Source organism: Canis aureus, chromosome 9 (genome assembly GCF_053574225.1).
Source record: "Canis aureus isolate CA01 chromosome 9, VMU_Caureus_v.1.0, whole genome shotgun sequence".
In the NCBI taxonomy this organism is placed as follows: domain Eukaryota; kingdom Metazoa; phylum Chordata; class Mammalia; order Carnivora; family Canidae; genus Canis; species Canis aureus.
Genome location: NC_135619.1, coordinates 52,087,795 through 52,106,457, shown reverse-complemented (window position 1 = coordinate 52,106,457; position 18,663 = coordinate 52,087,795). Strand labels below are relative to the sequence as shown.

At 39.1% G+C, this 18,663-nt stretch overlaps 1 protein-coding gene across 36 annotated transcripts in view; it reads right to left on the bottom strand.

Moving 5' to 3' along the window:
- Positions 1-18,663, bottom strand: part of TTLL5 (tubulin tyrosine ligase like 5) — a 269,627-nt gene that overhangs the window by 156,185 nt on the left and 94,779 nt on the right. For 35 of the 36 annotated variants that reach the window (XR_013386548.1, XR_013386547.1, XR_013386549.1 and 32 more), the window contains 7 exons: positions 17,698-18,004; positions 12,347-12,467; positions 9,472-9,618; positions 8,309-8,412; positions 5,570-5,697; positions 2,804-2,887; positions 1,836-2,237 (listed from right to left, as the gene is read on the bottom strand). Coding sequence is in view for 26 of the 36 variants with exons in the window: in XM_077910067.1 (XP_077766193.1) it covers positions 1,836-2,237; positions 2,804-2,887; positions 5,570-5,697; positions 8,309-8,412; positions 9,472-9,618; positions 12,347-12,467; positions 17,698-18,004 (1,293 nt within the window). In the remaining 10 variants the exon portion in view is untranslated. The remainder of the gene's footprint in view (positions 1-1,835; positions 2,238-2,803; positions 2,888-5,569; positions 5,698-8,308; positions 8,413-9,471; positions 9,619-12,346; positions 12,468-17,697; positions 18,005-18,663) is intronic. The other variant, XM_077910060.1, reaches the window with a different exon arrangement.

Below are 18,663 nucleotides of genomic sequence, written 5' to 3'. Positions count from 1 at the left end.
TAAATGAGAGAGCCTAAACCAGAAAATGCTTAGAAAAAACATGCATATAAATCTTTGTGACCTTGGGTTAGACAATAATTTTTCAGATGTGATACCAAAAACGTAAAAGTGCAAAAGAGAAACAGATAAATCAGACTTTATCAAAATTAAAAACTTTTGTGCTTCAAAACATGAAATGATGACCAACGGAAGGGGAGAAAATATTTCAAAGTCCTGTATCTGACAAGAGACTTATATTAAGACTACATAAAGAACATAACTCAACAATAAAAAACAAACATCCCAATTTAAAAATGGGCAAAGGAAACTGTGGAAGGAGCCTCAGTGTAAACTGTGGAAGGAGCCTCGGTGTCCAACGAAAGATGAATGGATAAAGAAGATGTGGTTTATGTATACAATGGAATATTACTCAGCCATTAGAAATGACAAATACCCACCATTTGCTTCAACGTGGATGGAACTGGAGGGTATTATGCTGAGTGAAGTAAGTCAGTCAGAGAAGGACAAACATTATATGTTCTCATTCATTTGGGGAATATAAATAATAGTGAAAGGGAATATAAGGGAAGGGAGAAGAAATGTGTGGGAAATATCAGAAAGGGAGACAGAACGTAAAGACTGCTAACTCTGGGAAACGAACTAGGGGTGGTAGAAGGGGAGGAGGGCGGGGGGTGGGAGTGAATGGGTGACGGGCACTGGGGGTTATTCTGTATGTTAGTAAATTGAACACCAATAAAAAATAAATTTAATTAATAAATAAATAAATAAATAAATAAATAAATAAAATGGGCAAAGGATTTGAATAAATATTTATCCATAGAAGGTATACTGATGGCTAATAAGCACATGAAAAGATGTTCAGCATCATTAGTCATTAGGGAAATGCAAATGATAACCATAAAAATGAGACACTACTTCCAACGCATCAGAATAAGTTAAATCAGAAAGACAGACAAGAGTAAGTGTTAGCAAGGATGTGGAGAAACTGGAACCTTCATGCATTGCTGGCAGTAAAAGTAGTCACTTTGAAAACAGTTTGTAAGTTACCCAGCAACAACAACAACAACAACAAAAAGCATGAATTATGATCCAATGATTCCACTCCTATGAATTACACCCAGAAGAAAGGAGAACTTGGTCCACCCGAAAATTTGTACACAAACATTAATAGCAGCAGTATTCACAATAGCCCCAAAGTGAAAACAACCCAATGTCCGTCAACTGATAATTGGATAAACAAAGTACGGTCTATCCATCCAACAGAATACTATTCAGCCATACAAAGGATTGAAGTCCTGATACATGCTTACAACATGAGTAAACTTTGAAAATCCTGTGCTAACTGAAAGAAGTCATTCACAAAACACCACACCACAATCACACTCACAGAAAATGTCTAGAATAGGCAAATCTATAGAGACAGAAGGTAGGACAGTGGTTGCCAGGGCTGGGGCAGGAGGAAACAGACAGTAATCACAAATAGGTATGGGGTTTCTTTAGGGATAAAGAAAATGTTCTAAAATAAGAGATAGTGGTGTTGGTTACACAATTATGTGAGTATACTAAAAACCACCGAATTGCACACTTTAAAGTGGTGAATTTTACAGTATCTGAATTGTATTTCAATAAAACTGTTATTTAAAAAACGGGGGAAAGAACTTCTAATAATATGTGTCTACCTGCTTCATTAAAGTTAGATGCCTTATTTTAAGAATTCTTTGGTTATTTATTCGGGTCATACTTGACTTGAAATACACTGAAAAATAACAATTCTTGTTTTTCTTGGGGCTGAGGAGAAGCTAACATTGTAGGCTGCCTTTCATTTTCTCACTCACCTGCCTTTGCTGAAGAGGGACGAGACAGTTTCTGGCTATAGATGTGTGCAGCACTTTGGAAAGAGGAAAAGGGGCCAATGGTGTAACTGCCTGATCGACAGCGTGGCAGGCTGGCAGGGCTTGGTACATTCTGTGTCCCAGGATGTATGGAGGGAGACGCAGTGTCAGGGACTGTGCTCAGTAAAACTGTTGGCTGGTGAGACACGCTGGGGACTGCTGGAGAAATCTGAGATAAAGAACAATGGTGGCCAGGCCCTGGGGAGAGGTCAGAGGTTGTAATAATAGATGACAAATGGGTATTGGGAATTTTCTGCAGAAGAGTAGCAGCAGGACCAGAGAAAGAAGCAGAGGAAGAATTTGTATAGACTAATTTAGCCTCTTTTTCTGCTGAAGTGGTAAATCCTATTAAAACAAAAACAAACAAACAAAACAGATCATTTTAGGAAAAACTGACATATAATCTCTATAAAACATGAAGTAAACATTTTTAAATATCAAAATAATGTTAGCATGAAACGGAAATCATGACAGAGACTTTAGCGAGTGTTCATCATGAACTTAGCAAATTGTACCTACCAAGACCACCTGGCACAGAAACAGTTCATTTTTAGTTCTAAAAGCTGGAGTTGAGACTACCCCCATCAACCAGAGCAGGCATTTTACACATTAGGGCATTAGGACAGGGTTTCTGGTAGTGACAGCTAACTCCTCTCTCTCTGCTTTTCACCCTTCTGGGGTGGTGGGGGGGAAGTACTCAGAGTTTCTAACTATTAAGAAAATGAAAAATTTCTCAGAAGGAAATAGGTTATCAGTAAATAGGAAATTCTAGAAGAGAAAGAACAAAGAAAAGGAACTTCTTGGGGATAATGCCTTATGCTTTAGAATCATTTACTATCTGATGACCTTTTTTTCTCCTTTTAGGGACTTATGAGAGAGCAGCAAACCTATGTATGCTTGAAGTCACTCACGAGATAATTTATCAGAGTGAATTTCTGTTGCCTGCTGCTGTTTGGGTTGCTTTATTTTCACTTCTTCCATCGTTGCATGGTGGTCTGAAACAAAATAAATACGGACCTTAGGCTCTCCTACCAATCAAATGCTCTATGTCTAATCCTGTTTCTAAAATATAACACACCTAATAATCAATCCCAGGAACACTGCATACCCCATCATATTTTCCCAAGGCTGGTCACACCCACTAGCCCTGTTGAGTGGGCAACCAACCGAAAGATTCCCAACTATTCCTGACCCCAGCTACTACAGCTAACTGAACCAGAGAAAAACGCCATCCGTGTCCAAGCTAGGACATGCCTGGAAAAAAAAAAAAAAAAAAAAGTAATTAAGGGCAACCAGATGCCTCTACCAAGAATTCACACTAGGGGAAACTAAGAGACCAGGCTGGTTGGTGGTACCCACTGGAGCAAAGAAGTCCTAATATATATGGAGCAGTGCCAAGAGATAGAAAGAACAGCCACAATATTTGTTGGCCTGATACCTGGATACTACAATAGTTCTGGGTTTGTTTCTGAGACAGAGAGGAGTGGGTCAAAAGGGGCAGAGGGAAAGGGAGAAAGAGAATCTTAAGCAGGCTGTACACCTAATGCAGAGCCCAGCACAACTCCCAATCTCACAACCCTGAGACCAGACCTAAGTGGAAATAAGGGTCAGACGCTTGACTGCTTGAGGAGCCCAGACATCCACAATAGCTCTGTATCTTAAAGTAAACTTCTTGGTTTTACTTGAGCAAGCTGAGTGAGTTTGAGATAGAGTGACCAGTATATTCATGACAAAAATCACTCTAATAAATTTCCACTCTAATAAACTAGTTTTTTTCTACCAGAGAATTTTGAAAACAGGACAGCCAGAGCTAATCATGTACTTGGGGAAATACTCCAAAATCTTTTTCAAGAGCTAGTTCATAGAAAAATTTACAAAAGGCCATTTTATCTATCATCTTTCAGAATGAAAGAATAAGGACATAAGAATCAGTTTATGTCCACCACCACTAGCAATGGTGATACTATCACACATGTTTGCTCATGTTGAAATCAGTCCAGATACCATTAGATGTTATAATGTTCCCTTGATTGGGACTTGCCTACTGCCTTTCTAGTTATTCTAGATAGGTATAAATACATATAGATCTTATTATGTAGAGGTTGTCCTTAATACATAAGCCCCAAAATTTCCAGGGACCCACGTGTACAAACAGATGCTGTCAGTACATACTGTCAGGGCTTCCCCACTACTGCCAGGGGAGAAGTTACTATCTGAATGCCAATGGAGGCCCTCACCTCCCTAGGTTATAGAACATGCTTTTCTCTACCCTAATCTCATTATAAGAATTCCTCAGCCTCTTCAGGATCCCTTCTTCAACACTGTTATAGGAGCTTTTCAGAGCTTCCACCAATCTTCTTCCTAACTTTACTCACCCAACTCTATCTACTAGACAATAAACCTTATGAAGTCAAGGTACCATGACAGCCCTGTATACCTAAGTCAGTGTATACCTCGCAACTATCATAATGTCTGACACACAGTAGGTGCTTGGGGAAAATGTGTAGAAGGAACAAATGAACAGATCAGTAAATTAACTTCAGAACTTGGATATGCCAGGATAGCTCAAAGAAGAGGGCTGGGAGATTTCTAGAAATATCATTCTATATTTTATACAGTGAGCTCAGTATAAATAGGCTTTTGTAGACTAGCCTCTGAACTAAAACAGTTTTTAAACACTAACAGTTTTTCTGGGAAAACTCACTCCACATTTTAAATGACTAATTATCCTTGCTATTTTCATATTAGACTACGGTAGTCTTAACAGCAGGGAACATGTCTCTATCTTTGAATTTTGTGCTTAGCATACTGACAGAATTAGTGTAGATTTCCTAGGTCTTATACTTCACATCTAGATCTTAAATGAATCTTACTTTAAGGCACAGAGCTTTGTTTATAACAGAACATCACTGTTATTTTTGATCATATGACATGAGCTAGAGAGCTTAGGAACCCCAATCATGGAGTTCCCCAGCAATGAGCTCTTTTAGAAATGCTTAGGGAACTTCAGGGCTATCACAGGGACTGAAAGCTTATAGGCATTTAGGATGTGGAACTAAGGATATTAGATACCCCGCCAGGTATGGAATAGTTCCATGCAACAAAACATTCTTCTGCCCCAAATACTGATGCTGCTAAGACAGAGGAAGCAAGAAATTTAAAAAGAATGGGAAATAACCATTAGGAAAGGCAGAAGAGCACAGATTAAGAGCATAAGCTTTGAATCAGGCAGACAAAGGTTCAAATTCCTGTCCTGCTGCACGGTAAAGGGGACACTTGAGCAAGTTACTCGGTCTCTTTCAGCTTCTGTTTTCTCATCTGTAAGAAGTTGAATAATAGCACCTACTCCAGATGGGTTTTTTAAAGTAAAAAAAAAATAGATCATGTCCAGCAGATTATAGTAATATGAGCAATCGCTTAAATGTTAGCTATTGTTAGCTTGTCTTAAAAAGCTCTCTGCTGTTAATTTTCGTGTAAAAAAAAAAAAAAATCAGACCACGTCCCTCCTCTGTTCTGAGGACAAAAATGGAATGCTTCATCTTCAACCCCCATGCTACAAAATTTCACCATCTATGAGTCTGTTAGTGCTTACATAGCACATGACTCTTTGCTCTCTTTTGCAAAGTTTCATATTTTTCACTTGTTCTTATTTTTCATTAATAAACCAGCATACTTACCACCCTTTGCCCCACTATCAGAATAATTGTTGCTGTTTTTAGAACTTTTTGAGTGAGTCCCCAAGAAGACACTTGCAGACTTGTTTTTTTGGGTATAAAAAGTCAACACCTCCTCCAGTTCAGCCTCACTAAAACAAGGAGAGAGAGTATGGTCAGAACAGGAAAGCTGTTCTGGAAAATCTTTCCACCAGATTTTATTCTGGAAATAGAGTCAGTTGGAGAAGGGGAAAATGAAAAGTACAAGCTGAAAACTCCCTATTAATACATGTAACATTAAATAGGAATACAAACAAAGTAGTCTAAAAAAACTGAAGCATGATAAGGCTTTCTTCATTCCAAAGTGAATTTTCAAGATACACTGTCTAATAACAGTAGCCAGAAGGCATATGTGACAATTTATGTTTAAATGAATTAAAATTAAGTACCTTTAAAAATTCCTCTCAGACTAGCCACATTTCACATACTCAGTTAGCTACAACACAGAAAATTCTATTGGACAGCCATGCTCTATAGCAGAGGTCAACAAACTACAAACTTTACAGGGTGAAACCTGACGAGCTGATGACCAATATGTTTTTGTATGGTTCCCCGCTAAAAATGGTTTTTATCTTTTTAGAGAAGAATAGGCTATGAAGACCACATGTATCCTACAGTCTAAAATATTTATTATCTGGCCCTTCATGGTTTGCTCACCCCACCTTCAGGTAACTGAAGTATGTTCACTAAAGAAGCCACTTGTCATTTTAATTACCTATGCTAGAAATAAGGAGACCAACCAGTGTAACGATGGAAGACTTCCCTAACCATCTATACAGTGAAGGAGACTAAATTAGATGGTCACTTCAGATATTGAAATTATATGTACTTTAGAAACATCCACAAAATGGAAAGTATAAAAAATTTGCTGAGGACCTACAGGATTCTTCCAGTAAACACATTACTCATGGATTTTCTAACACCTGTGGCAGCTTAGCTTCTCAGTGGCCTTCTGCATTTTTTTCCTGGAGCCACGCTGTATTCCAAATAAGTGGCCTTTAAATAGGCAAAATATTCCTACATTATCACAAAGAACCTATATCCCATCTTCCAAACACACTGCAATGACAACCTAGGAAACCACTTCTATGAATCGCAGAGTAAATCCCATGGTCTCCAGAGTAGCCAAGTGCCACAAAGTAATTACCTCAATTACCTTAAAGATTTATATGCAGCTGACGTTATAAATGAGTGAATGCCTCTGCCTGTCTGTGTGCTTTATTTGGCCCTCCACAGAAAGGGAAAGGTTAAGGTTGGTCAAAATACAAACTGCTTGAGGCCTCCTCTCTTATCCTTTGCCCACTTCATGTGTTTCCTTGCCTGACTCCTGCAGTCTGGATTACCAACCTCGACAGAGGTATCCATGTATCACCCCAAACATAATAAACGAGCTGATGCCGACAGAGGTATCCATATACCACCCCAAACATAATAAACGAGCTGATGCTAGCTCAAATTTCCAACAATCAACACTTAATGTACAACAGTAATAAACACATTCTAGCATATTTTACCTCAAACTCTGTATCATTTGTTTTAGTACATGTAATTCATGTTTAGCATCCAGCTAGGCCTGGTAGGGGAATACACACTTTTCAAAAAGTTCGCTTTTTTTTTTATATTGTAGGGATCTTGAAGATTCCCTAGGGGGAACTGAATGTTAATCTTTTAACTTTTAAAGTAGAGTCATTTTCTGATCATACTCTAGTTTTTCTTTACTATTTTTATAATGTTGATATGAGAAACTGTTTCTTGCTTTATTTCTATACCTGCATTATCAATCATACAATTCAAGACCCAAGAATGTCAACAAAATAACATTACACTATTATAAACTCCTACAAAATGATGTATTTGTTTGCTGTGTGTTTTTAAGCACACAACAGTGAGGCTATACTTAGGTCTGTGCAAGGTCTTAAACACAGATCATATTATCTGGGTGACTGATACCTACCATCTGGATTTAACTTCATAAACCAACAGAGAATTGATATTCTCCTATACAGTGACATTGATGGTTGAAGACTAATTCGTGGGGTTATACAGATGCTTTATCCTTTTTTTGAGTACTTTTGCATGACTCTGTTTTAGAAAAAGGCCCTCCAGTATGAGTCTCACAAAATTTTAAATGAAATGCCTTTGTTACCTCTTCCTTTGGAAACATATTATAAATGGGCAAAATGGCTTGACTGATTTATATTAAGATAGAGCTGAATGCTGAGATTTTCAATCCTTAAAGGCTAACTCTACACATGAAGGACTTGTTCTATTTTATATAAATTAGGCGTAACCCTCACAGTGCTGAGAAACTGCCAATTCCTCAACCCACTCAATGTAGGCAAAATTTGGTCATCACCACTGCATCAGTAGGTCAGGGATAAATTCAGACCCAGTAAACACTAGAAGCCTCTTAACTTCAACTTTCCAAAGGGCTCTCTCAGCACTTTAAGTGGTGTGTACTTTGAAGGCTGTCTAGAAATACAGCCCAGATACCCAGCAGCAGTGTTTTGATAACTGAAACCATGACAACAACAACATAATTGGCTGAGATATGGAGAAGCCAAACCTACGAAACCCTTTTTCTCATTCTGAAAGTGATTTTACTCATAGCCATACATTAGAAGCAAAGAAATATTAAGAACTGAATGGGGCAGTATGAAATATAGAATAAGATAGTTTTTATTAATCAAGAATATCTTCTACCTTGCTTGTCTGATGAACTCCTGAAAGTTTTCTGTATTCACCCCATCTTCTTCCTCTTCTTCAAGTTTCTTCTTCAATTTCTTTTCAGCCATCTGTTCTGTTTCCTACCCAGTTCCCAACCCACACAGTAAAATAGTAAGACAAAACTAACTCCTGATAAATGTACACTTCATCATCTGGTTTCATTACCATTGGGTTTTGTCTTTATAGTTCCTCCACATACTGTTGCCACCTATGAATTTGATATATTATTCTCTGCCATTATTTCATAAAACATTTTGGAATTTCCAAATAAAAGTTGCAGAATAAATATAAATTTTTATAATGTTTTCACTTTCTGCCCACATAGCCCATTCAAAAAGAACTTTTTATAGTAGCTTACTAACATCTGTGCTCACATTTGCAGCCTTAACAGTATGACAACAGAGATACTGTATGTGGTTACAATTAGGGAGAGAAAATATAGATCTTGGAAGGTACTCCTATACCAGTAACCAAACTGAGTAAATTCTTCATTTATATAAGACATACCAAAATCCTCAACAGATCAAGAGTAAATTGCATCTATTTGATGTATTGATATTCAACTAATCATTCCATACATCTTTACAAATGCCATTTAAATGTCCAGGCCTCAGTTTTCCCTTCTGCAAATTGACTGTACTTTTTTCTCCCAGATATTGACATTTCCAAAGTATTCTAAGACCGTTTGGGTATCAGATGTTTTGCAAAATATTCTACTAAGTAGTATATTCCCTGATCTTAGTTGTAAAATGATGTCACTGTCTAAAATGTTCTCGAATACAAAGTATAATTCTCTCAGGAAAGAAGATTATGTCATTCCATTAAATCCACAGTTAATTTGCTCTCAAATAGTCAACTCACCACTGACTATAGGCATAATAATGACAATGCAAATTCACATAGTCCAGGATTCATCTCAGATACACCACCACTCAAAGGTAATATGCTTTTAGATAAAGTGGTAACTATGACCACTGGACTTTCAGAAGTATTAAGTAGCTTTTCAAACCAGCTAGGTCAAGGGGTGAGGTCCAGTTCCCTGTAACAGTCCTCTCCACTCAGCTAGACATAGGCTTCTAGCTCACTTCTAATAGTGTATGACAATCTAAAACACAAGAGTAAAAAGATAAACCACCTACCTTGTTGTACACAATAATAAAATCACCGAGTTGGTGGGCCAAGATTCTTCTGCGTTCCAGAAGTGCCAATCGTCGACTGGGTAATACCATCCTCAGTGAGTGCTGGAGGTTACTGGATGCTCGTTTAAGGAAGCGAACCACTAGCTCCTATTAAGAGTCATCAAGGAAAAAAAGCAGGGATTGTGCTAAGTAACAGAAGACAAGCTATGAAGGGTTTACCCAACAGAGATATGAGAACAGGTACACTATACATCTCAACAAATAAGACCCAGAACAAAAACATTAGGTATAAGAAAGATACAGAGAGATAAAACAAAAGAAACTTATTCTCTTCCTTCAATAAGCTAGCAATCAGAAAATCAAAATAAATATGTACGCAAATAATTATGTATTAATGAAGTATCTGTAAAAGTAACACAACTCACATGCAAATGGTACTATAATTCAAAGGGCAGACATCACTTCTAATAGGCTGATCAGAGAAAGCTATTTTCCCTAAGGAAGCACTTAGCTGTCAAGGAGAGACAGTGGAAATTAAAACTATGGAAACAGATGAAATCATCAAAGGTAAGAAGGAAGAGAAAGAATACAGAAATATCCATACTTAGAGATAGGAAAGAGGAGAAAGAATCAGAAAAACAAAAAGCCCAGGGTGGATATACCAGAAATTTACCCAAAAAAACGAGGAGAAAATGAATGTCATGGAAGCTACGGGGGTTAAAGGCCCTATGTCAAAAGCTTCCAAGAGGCCAGAGCTGAAGAGGACCAGGGCTAAGACAAGACCCTAGATCTGGTCCTTGTGAGATAAGTTCAAGAAAACACTTTCAGTAGAGCAAAGGAAATAGAAGGAAGAGGCTAAGAAGAGCATGTAATAAAGAATAGAAACCGCTAATTTAAAAAGTTTAGTGTTAAAGAAAAAGAAGGAACCAATACTCTATGCGTGAGAGGTGGTGACTTGTTTTTCCATCCCCAAGGGGTAGGAGGCTGGTGAGGAGGCACACTGGGAAGTCATTAAGGGGGACAGAGTATGGCTCACTTGGCATGGGGCAAAGGATTTTAAAATCTGAACAAATACCAATTAGATCAGAGTATCACAAATGCTTCAAAGACAGATTCTGTGAGACCAAGGGCCTTAAGGATAATTGTTCCATCCCTCCTCATCTGCCCTCAACATGATAAAATTGCCCTAAGATGACAGATTTGAGGACTTTCTATTGTTGCACGTCCTGTTGAGTCATATGATAAACAATCTCTAACCCTACCATGTAGCAGAGAAAATCATTCTATCCCTACCTTCCTCACCAATAAGACCACCACCACAATCGTCAGGGAACGGCTTAGGGCTTGCTCTCTAGATATACTTCCAAACAGGAATGCACAGAACTGGTATTACATTTTGTGGTGATGATCCTAAGTATTCTTGTAAAAAGCAAAAACAAAATCAACCCCGAAATCCTGTGTGAATTCTAAGTCAGCACTTGAAGCAGATATTCTATTCTGAGCTCTTCTTTTATTCCTTTAATTTGATTTTGGTTCATTGTCCCTTGGTGCCAATTTACTCCAGCACGAAGGAGTAGCCTCAGAACCAGAGGATGGATTTCACGGTTCTCCTCTGCTGCCTTTGCTATCGGGGTGGTTTTAGCTGTTACATTAAAACATTATTTTTTCACAGTGAGGCAGACAAACTGACTCTCAAAAAAAGGCAGTTTCAATTTTCCACTTGGAAAGAGCAGAGCTAACATTTTCCACTGATGGTTGAAGGATTATTCACAACACACAAGGTTTTATCTCTGGGTTGTATTGGCTACTTTAAATTCACAAGTTGTTTTCTGGGATTTCCATCATGTTTTTATAATCAGCCTGGCATAGTGATGTCTCTCGTATGTGGAGAACTGAAAATTGTGGTAGGGTCATCACCGTGTGAGACAAAGGATGCAGCTTTCTCAGAAAGGTCTTCTTGCCGGTGACAGATCTCTATGGTCAAAAGGCTATAGAAGGGCTGTGGTTTCTTCTCTAAGCCTTGACCTCAGCAAAGAGCAGGAAGTTCCCTGTCATTTCAATTCACAAAGAAAAACCTTGCTATAATACTAAATCCCAAGCATGTTGAAATGACTGATACACAGCAAAAATTATCACATAGTTTATTTCCAGTCATCTAATAAGAACCTTGTAAGATTTCAACCAGTAGAGAAATGTTAAAATGGAGGATGGGACATTCTTGGAGGGCCTATGATAAAGTACAGACTTTCACAGCGTTAATGTGACCCACTCAGGATAGAAAACAAATATCTAGTGATGCCTGGAAACAATGGAAGAGCAAATAATGTACAACTGTCACCTGTGAGTTCAAGTTCTAATCTTACCACACACAAGCTGTGGGACAAAAGGCAAATTACATCCCAGCTCTGAGTCTTTGTTGTCTCATTTATGAAGTGGGGAGGACAGTGCCCACATCAAAGAGTTAATACAACATGAAGTTGTTTGAGAAAGGGCCCGAAACTGTTGTTCTTTCTGAGGGCTTTGCACAAGGCCTGATATCTAATAAGCAATCAATTTCCATTTTCAGAATGAAATCAACTGATGCCCTCAACACACAATATGATGAATGTGGCCCCAGATCAAAGATTTACTTCATATTAAAGTAAGAGAAATCTATAAACTATAGTGTGGAACAACCCTTTTGCAAGAAGAATATATTGCTCTTTACCCTAGTTGAAAAAGAAGAAAAAGAAGAAGGAGGAGGAGGAGGAAGAGGAGGAGGAGGGGGAGCAGGAAGGGGAGGAAGGGGAAGAGGTGAAGAAGAAGAAAAAGAGGAGGAGGAGGAGGAAGAGAAGAAACAGGGAAAGTAAAAAAATTCCAATAAGAAGAGCCTCACCATCTGTTCATCCTCTTTGGCAGCCCAACTGGCACTGAACGTTTGACCTCCACTGTCTTTCATCAGGCGAATTTGAACATGCTGGAGATAGGCAGAGAATGCTATACGGGCCTGCACTTTGCTATGGAAATCCAAAACAACATACCATTATGAGACAGAATGGTAGACCAACCAATGTATACCTGCCTCACTAAAAATGGACTGTGAGGATCCTCCTATTAGGAGAGCTAAAAAAATGAAGCCCATCAAATGTCAGAGAGGGAGACAGAATATGAGAGACTCCTAACTCTGGGAAACGAACTAGGGGTGGTGGAAGGGGAGGTGGGCGGGGGGTGGGGAGGACTGGGTGACGGGCACTCAGGGGGGCACCTGATGGGATGAGCACTGGGTGTTATTCTATATGTTGGCAAATTGAACACCAATAAAAAAAATAAAAATAAATTTAAAAAAATGAAGCCCATCATGCAGTTATTAAAGATTTCCTCTACAGAGTAAAGGAGTTTTTTTTTCTATTAAAGAATCCTATTTACTTTCTCATTATGAACATGGGAGAAGAAAAAATCAAACGAGAATAGGAAATCAAGTTTCCTACTCATATACCTTATCTCTGAACTTTTTAACAACTTTCTTGGAGGAAATGGAAAGGAAAAGTACTGAATCTTCACAATAACATTTGCATTAATGTAGAAAGATTTTTCTGCCTTGGAGGCTCTTATATACTTATCAGTTGGTGCAAAAGTATGCTTTTGCTATGGCAACTGGTATTTCTCGTGTGCAAAGGCCTCCAACGCAGGAAATAGATAAATCCTACAAAGGAAGTTTTGAGACCAAATTTTAAGGTCACGCTTTTCTCAACTACAAGACAGGAATGGCTAGAGCCCAGAACAAATGAGTGAGGTCCAACAGAGTTTGGCATAGATGAATTTACAGGCTAGGACGAGCCCAGATGTTCAGTGAGAAAAAGAAATCTTTACATATAGTAAAAGGCACCTCAGCGACACCACTAAAAAAAATCCAGTGGCTTTCTGCTTGGTGGTCTGGGTTGGAAATAAGGAAATCTGTTCAAGCTATGGTTTAGAAGACAGAAATACCAGAGACACACTGATGATTTTCACTTCAGCTGCTAATTGTAGCAGATCTGTTTTCCTTCAGGAGAGACTTTGGTTACTTCAGCTGATCGGCCTTCTGACACTCTAGCCAAAATTACATCAGCGAAGATTAGGGCCCAACACAAACTTTGTTTACAATCCTCACACATGCAATCACCGAAGGCTTTCTACTCACTGTTCCTCCGAAGTTGGATAAAGGACTTGTTCGGAGTAAACTGGACATCCTAAGGTCTAGGTCTAACTTCAATGTATATGACAGAGGGTTTGAATGGGAGGGGAGTCAGGGAAGTAGATTTGCTCTGGAGAGTTTAATACAGAAGATCTTCAGAGCATAAAATATTAATTCAAGCTACATCTTTTTTACTAATGGGGACAGTTTATGGGAACACAATATAATTCTGAAAAAACAAATATTTACTTTCAAATGTTTCTCAACAAGGACAACACTTATGTTCTTGTTCACCTGGAGACCATATGCTACTTTCCCCTCAACCATTCTTGTAAGAGGTAAGCCTTACCTCCACAACAAATTCTTTTCAAGACAAAATAAATGAAAAAGATTCCTAATTTTGGTTCAAAAATTCACTTGCTATGGAATGAGATAGAAATGGCACATTTCAGGGACGCCTGGGTGGCTGAGCGGTTGAGCGTCTGCCTTTGGCTCAGGGTGTGATCCTTGGAGTCCTGGGATCGAGTCCTACATCAGGTTCCCTGTGGGGAGCCTGCTTCTCCCTCTGTCTATGTCTCTGCCTCTCTCTCTCTGTGTGTTTCTCATACATAAATAAAATCTTAAAAAAAAAAAATCACATGTTTCAGACATCTCCAAAGTAGCAGAATATCTGATTTTATTAATTGTTCCTCCAATGCTAAAACATGAAGGTCTTTTGGATAGGGAATTATCACTTCAAAGATGAGATTTCAATCATTATTTTGTTGCAAATCATTGCCATCAATCAAACGAACAAGTCCTGAATTCTCCATTTCTATAACCCTTATTGAAAGGCCCCCAGGGCTGTTAATTCTGAGACTGGACACACTGGTCGGCTAGTCATTTGCAACAAATAAAAAAAGATGAAAGAATGAAAGCTAGAATGATTTATACCAAAGAAACCTATTTTTAAAAAATAAAAGTTTTTATGGATCCTCAGTATAAAAAATACACAACTCAAGGCTAGGGCCGAGAGTCTCGAATCCTTGCCATGACCTCCCTGAGACCCCTCTGTAGCCATGGAGATGTCCCACAGAATGATGGGAAGCTCCAGGGAAAGAGTCTGAAAACCACTCATTTGCATTAACAGACCAGGCAACTACAACAGTTTACTCACTGAAAGTCAGATTCATGAGATTTATGAAGAAATAATTTATTTCTACAACAGCTAAGTAGAATGTTATTGCTGGAAAGGGCCTTAGAATATAGGCCAGTGGTTTTCAAATGTTCTATTTCAATTCAGTGGAATCTTTTTTCCCCTCCAGAAAACACAGTTTGAAAAACATGTGTCTAACCCCATACCTTGGCCTGAACGAAAAAGACATTGAGGCGTGGAGAAGCTCTCTGGCCAGCTCATGACCATCATGCAGTCACCTCATAAGCACTGAAATGTGAGGGTCCAGGTCTTCTGACACTTCAGTGTGCTCTCCACGACACTGTTCCAAACCTTAACCCGATCTCCCCACTCCACCAAATCCCCAATGTCACCCATCACCCTTGCAATATAAGAACTACCTCTAACTTAGAAAATAAAGGCCAAAATGAATAAGTACCTAATAACCTTCCTTCCCTTTTAATGTCTAACTATTGCATTCGTCCCATAGTGCTTTCTTTCTGACTTATGGGAGATGCCCCCTTTAGGGCCTTCCTTCCTTTAGGGCCTTTCCCATCAATATATCCATTTCTGCATCTCTAATCCTCTTTCCTTTTTTCTTTTTGTTACAATTTTATGTATGTATGTATTTAGAGAGTATGAGCAGGGGGAGGGGGAGGGAGAGAGAGAATCTCAAGCAGACTGCTCTGAGCTCAGAGCCTGATGCTGGGCTTGATCTCACAACCCTGAGATCATAAACTGAGCCAAAACCGAGTCAGACGCTTAACTGAGCCACCCAGGTGCCCCAATCCTCTTTCCATCAAACCCTTCCCCTGGTCTATAAATAAGCTCCAGAATCCCCATCTTTAAAAAACAAAACAAAGCGGGCAGCCCGTGTGGCACAGCGGTTTAGCGCTGCCTTCAGCCCAGGGTGTGATCCTGGAAACCAGGGATCGAGTCCTCTGTCAGGCTCTCTGTATGAAGCCTGCTTCTCCCTCTACCTGTGTCTCTGCCTCTATCTCTCTGTGTGTCTCTCATGAATAAATAAATAAAATCTTAAAAAATAAACAAATAAAAAAATAAAAATACAAACACAAACACAGCAAAAAAAACAAAAAAACCTTTTCTCTTAGCTTACTCTCACTGATGCATTCTCACCTCCTTTTCACTGCCAAATCCTCTGAAAAAGTTAGCTTGCGCTTACTTTCTTTTTTCCTCAATTCACAATGTTTCATAGCTCACAAGTTGGCCCTGGGTCAGAAATGCAGGAGTCTCTTTTCACTCTTCAAGCTCTCGCAGGCTGTCTGCAGCACTCTACAGCTTGGAACTCTCATTCTGGAGCTTCTACCACACTCCCTCCTAACCCCTCTCTAACTACTAGTTCCTATCTCTTTTCTATTAAACCCTGGTTTTCCCCAGGGCTCAATTCTCCTTTTCTCCTGTCTGCACTTGCCAGATTACAGTGAATTGGACAAGTTCCTCCACTCTGAAGTTCTTAATTATCAACTACCCAATTCTGTTTAACTCTGACCTTCAAAGCTCTATCTTCACTTATCCACTGAACAACTTCATCCCAGAACCCTTCTGCCTCAATGTGTCCCAAAGAAACGTATTTCTATCCTGAGACCAACTCCTATGCTCCTTATATTGACTGACGGCATCACCAAGTTGCTAGGTTTTGGAAAACCCAGCCTCTCTGGAGTTCTTCCATCTACATAGACCAAGCCCTGCCAATTTTCACTTGTAAATTTCATTCAATCCATTCCATTCTATCCATTCCTATAGCCATGGCTCAGGTTAAGCCTTTGTCTTCCTGGTTTGGGAATGCTGTGACAACCCTTAACTCACCTTCCTGCCTTTAGTTCCTGACCAATCACCGTCCCACAATGCACCCAGCTTTTACTTTCTAAATCCAGATCTAACCATTATCTATCTAGAAAATATAGTCTCAGCTCCTCTTAGAGCAAATGACATTCGTTTTTTTGTTTTTTTTTTTTTTTGTCTTATCTCATACTGCATGCTTCTCTTCGTGTAACTCCATGACCCTAGTCTGTGTTTCTCAAACTTGCTGAGCTCATTCCAATTTCAGGGCCTCTAGACTTGCTTTTCTGTCTGGAACATTCTGTCCCCTAATATTCCATGATTTACCTCCTTCTTATCATTGAGGACTCACCTCAGAGGTTATCTCTTTATGCCTGAACACCACAATCTAAAGAAACCATCTGCCCAATCACACTCTAACACTATACCTTGTTCTACTCTCTTCACAGCACTTCTTACTGCCTGAAATGACCTTGTTTCTTTGTTTACCATCAGTCTTCTCCACAAGACTCTAGGTTCCATGAGTCTATCTTGGTCTCTGCTGTAACACTATATAGCCTAGCACAATTCCTGCACAGTGCAGGTACTCAATAAACCTCTGCTGAGGGGCTGATTGACTGGACTATCACATCTCTCTGCCTTTATTTCCTCTACTGGTACCTGTCACCTCACAGTCTTCCTGATATCTTGTTCACTGGCCAAAGCCTGGTTCAAATATTGCCACCTCCCTAATATCCCTCTAGCCTTCCCAGGCAAGACCAGTCACTCCTTTCTCTGTGCCCTTAGAGCACTCTGTCCATGTGGGGGCCTCTGCTGGGTAAGTATCCCTACACTAAACTGTGAGCCACTTGAACTCTGTGCTTTTAACGAGTGACACTCAAACCCAACAAATATTTGTTGGGCCAGTGAGACGTGGGTTTGGATCACAGCTCTATACCTTGAACAAACAACGTCTCTAAGGCTCAGTTTCCTTGACAGTAGTAATAATAATAAAATCACAGTCATTTCCTTCCCAAAACTGCTGTAAGAAAACGAAAATGGCTGCAAAGCCACCAGCAAACTACCGGATATAAAATACAAGTTATCAGTTTTACTGTTATAATTACCAAAAGGTACATACCTAAGATTGCCATTATCTTGCAGAATCTGCATGAGGTTAAATTTAGGCTCTGGCTCCTGAGTGTCAATTTTGCAGCATGATTCACCTTTATTATTCCATTCAGAAACTTTCATGGCATTTTCTTTGGGTGAATTTTCTATCATAACTGTCAATGAGGAGGTGTATTTGGCTTGATTTTCTCCAAGGGACCCTGCAGATTCCTCCTGGGAAGCCTCCTGTTCTTCATCTTCATTGTCCAAAGCAACTTCTTCCTCCTCTTCACTCTCTGTCTCAGTTTTAACATTCATTTCAGCTGGTTGAGTGATCACTAAATGCGAAGAATCACTAATGTTGCTGAAAAAAGGATTAAATTTTCCTCTCTCCCAACACCTTCTTTTATCTTTTTAGTAAAAACCCATTTCTAAGTCAGACCACAAAAGAGACACAAAATGAGTAGCATACACGTCACTCTCCAATGTATTCTAAAAACCTATCTTCAACAGAGTTCATGTTTCTCATCATAATATCAATGGCTCTCTCACAACTTCAGGCAAACATCTGGATAATCTCTACAGCGTGTTAGAGGCTTTCAGAAGGGCACCTTTTATGGAAGTAAAAAGAGCAGGGGAATATCTTTCTTTCCTATGTTTATTCATTATCTTTCTCTTTCACTGGTTTGGAAGGTCTGTGAGGACAAGGACCATATCTTTTTTATTCACCGATGAAACCCTAGTGACTAATGCGCCTGATACAGGTGCTCAACAAAGGAGGAAAGGAGGGGGAGAAAAAGGAAGTCAGTCAGTGACAAATAGACCTAGAAGATGGGAGAATCTGGGAGAGAAAGAAATTCCTCTTTGTCTGTTCATGTTTAAAATATTTATACCATTCAGCAATCTCAAGGGATGAACTAGATTTAATACCTAATCATGGAAAAAGCTGAACAATAATGGTCAGGATTTCATTAAACTTAAGCTAACGTATTTCTTT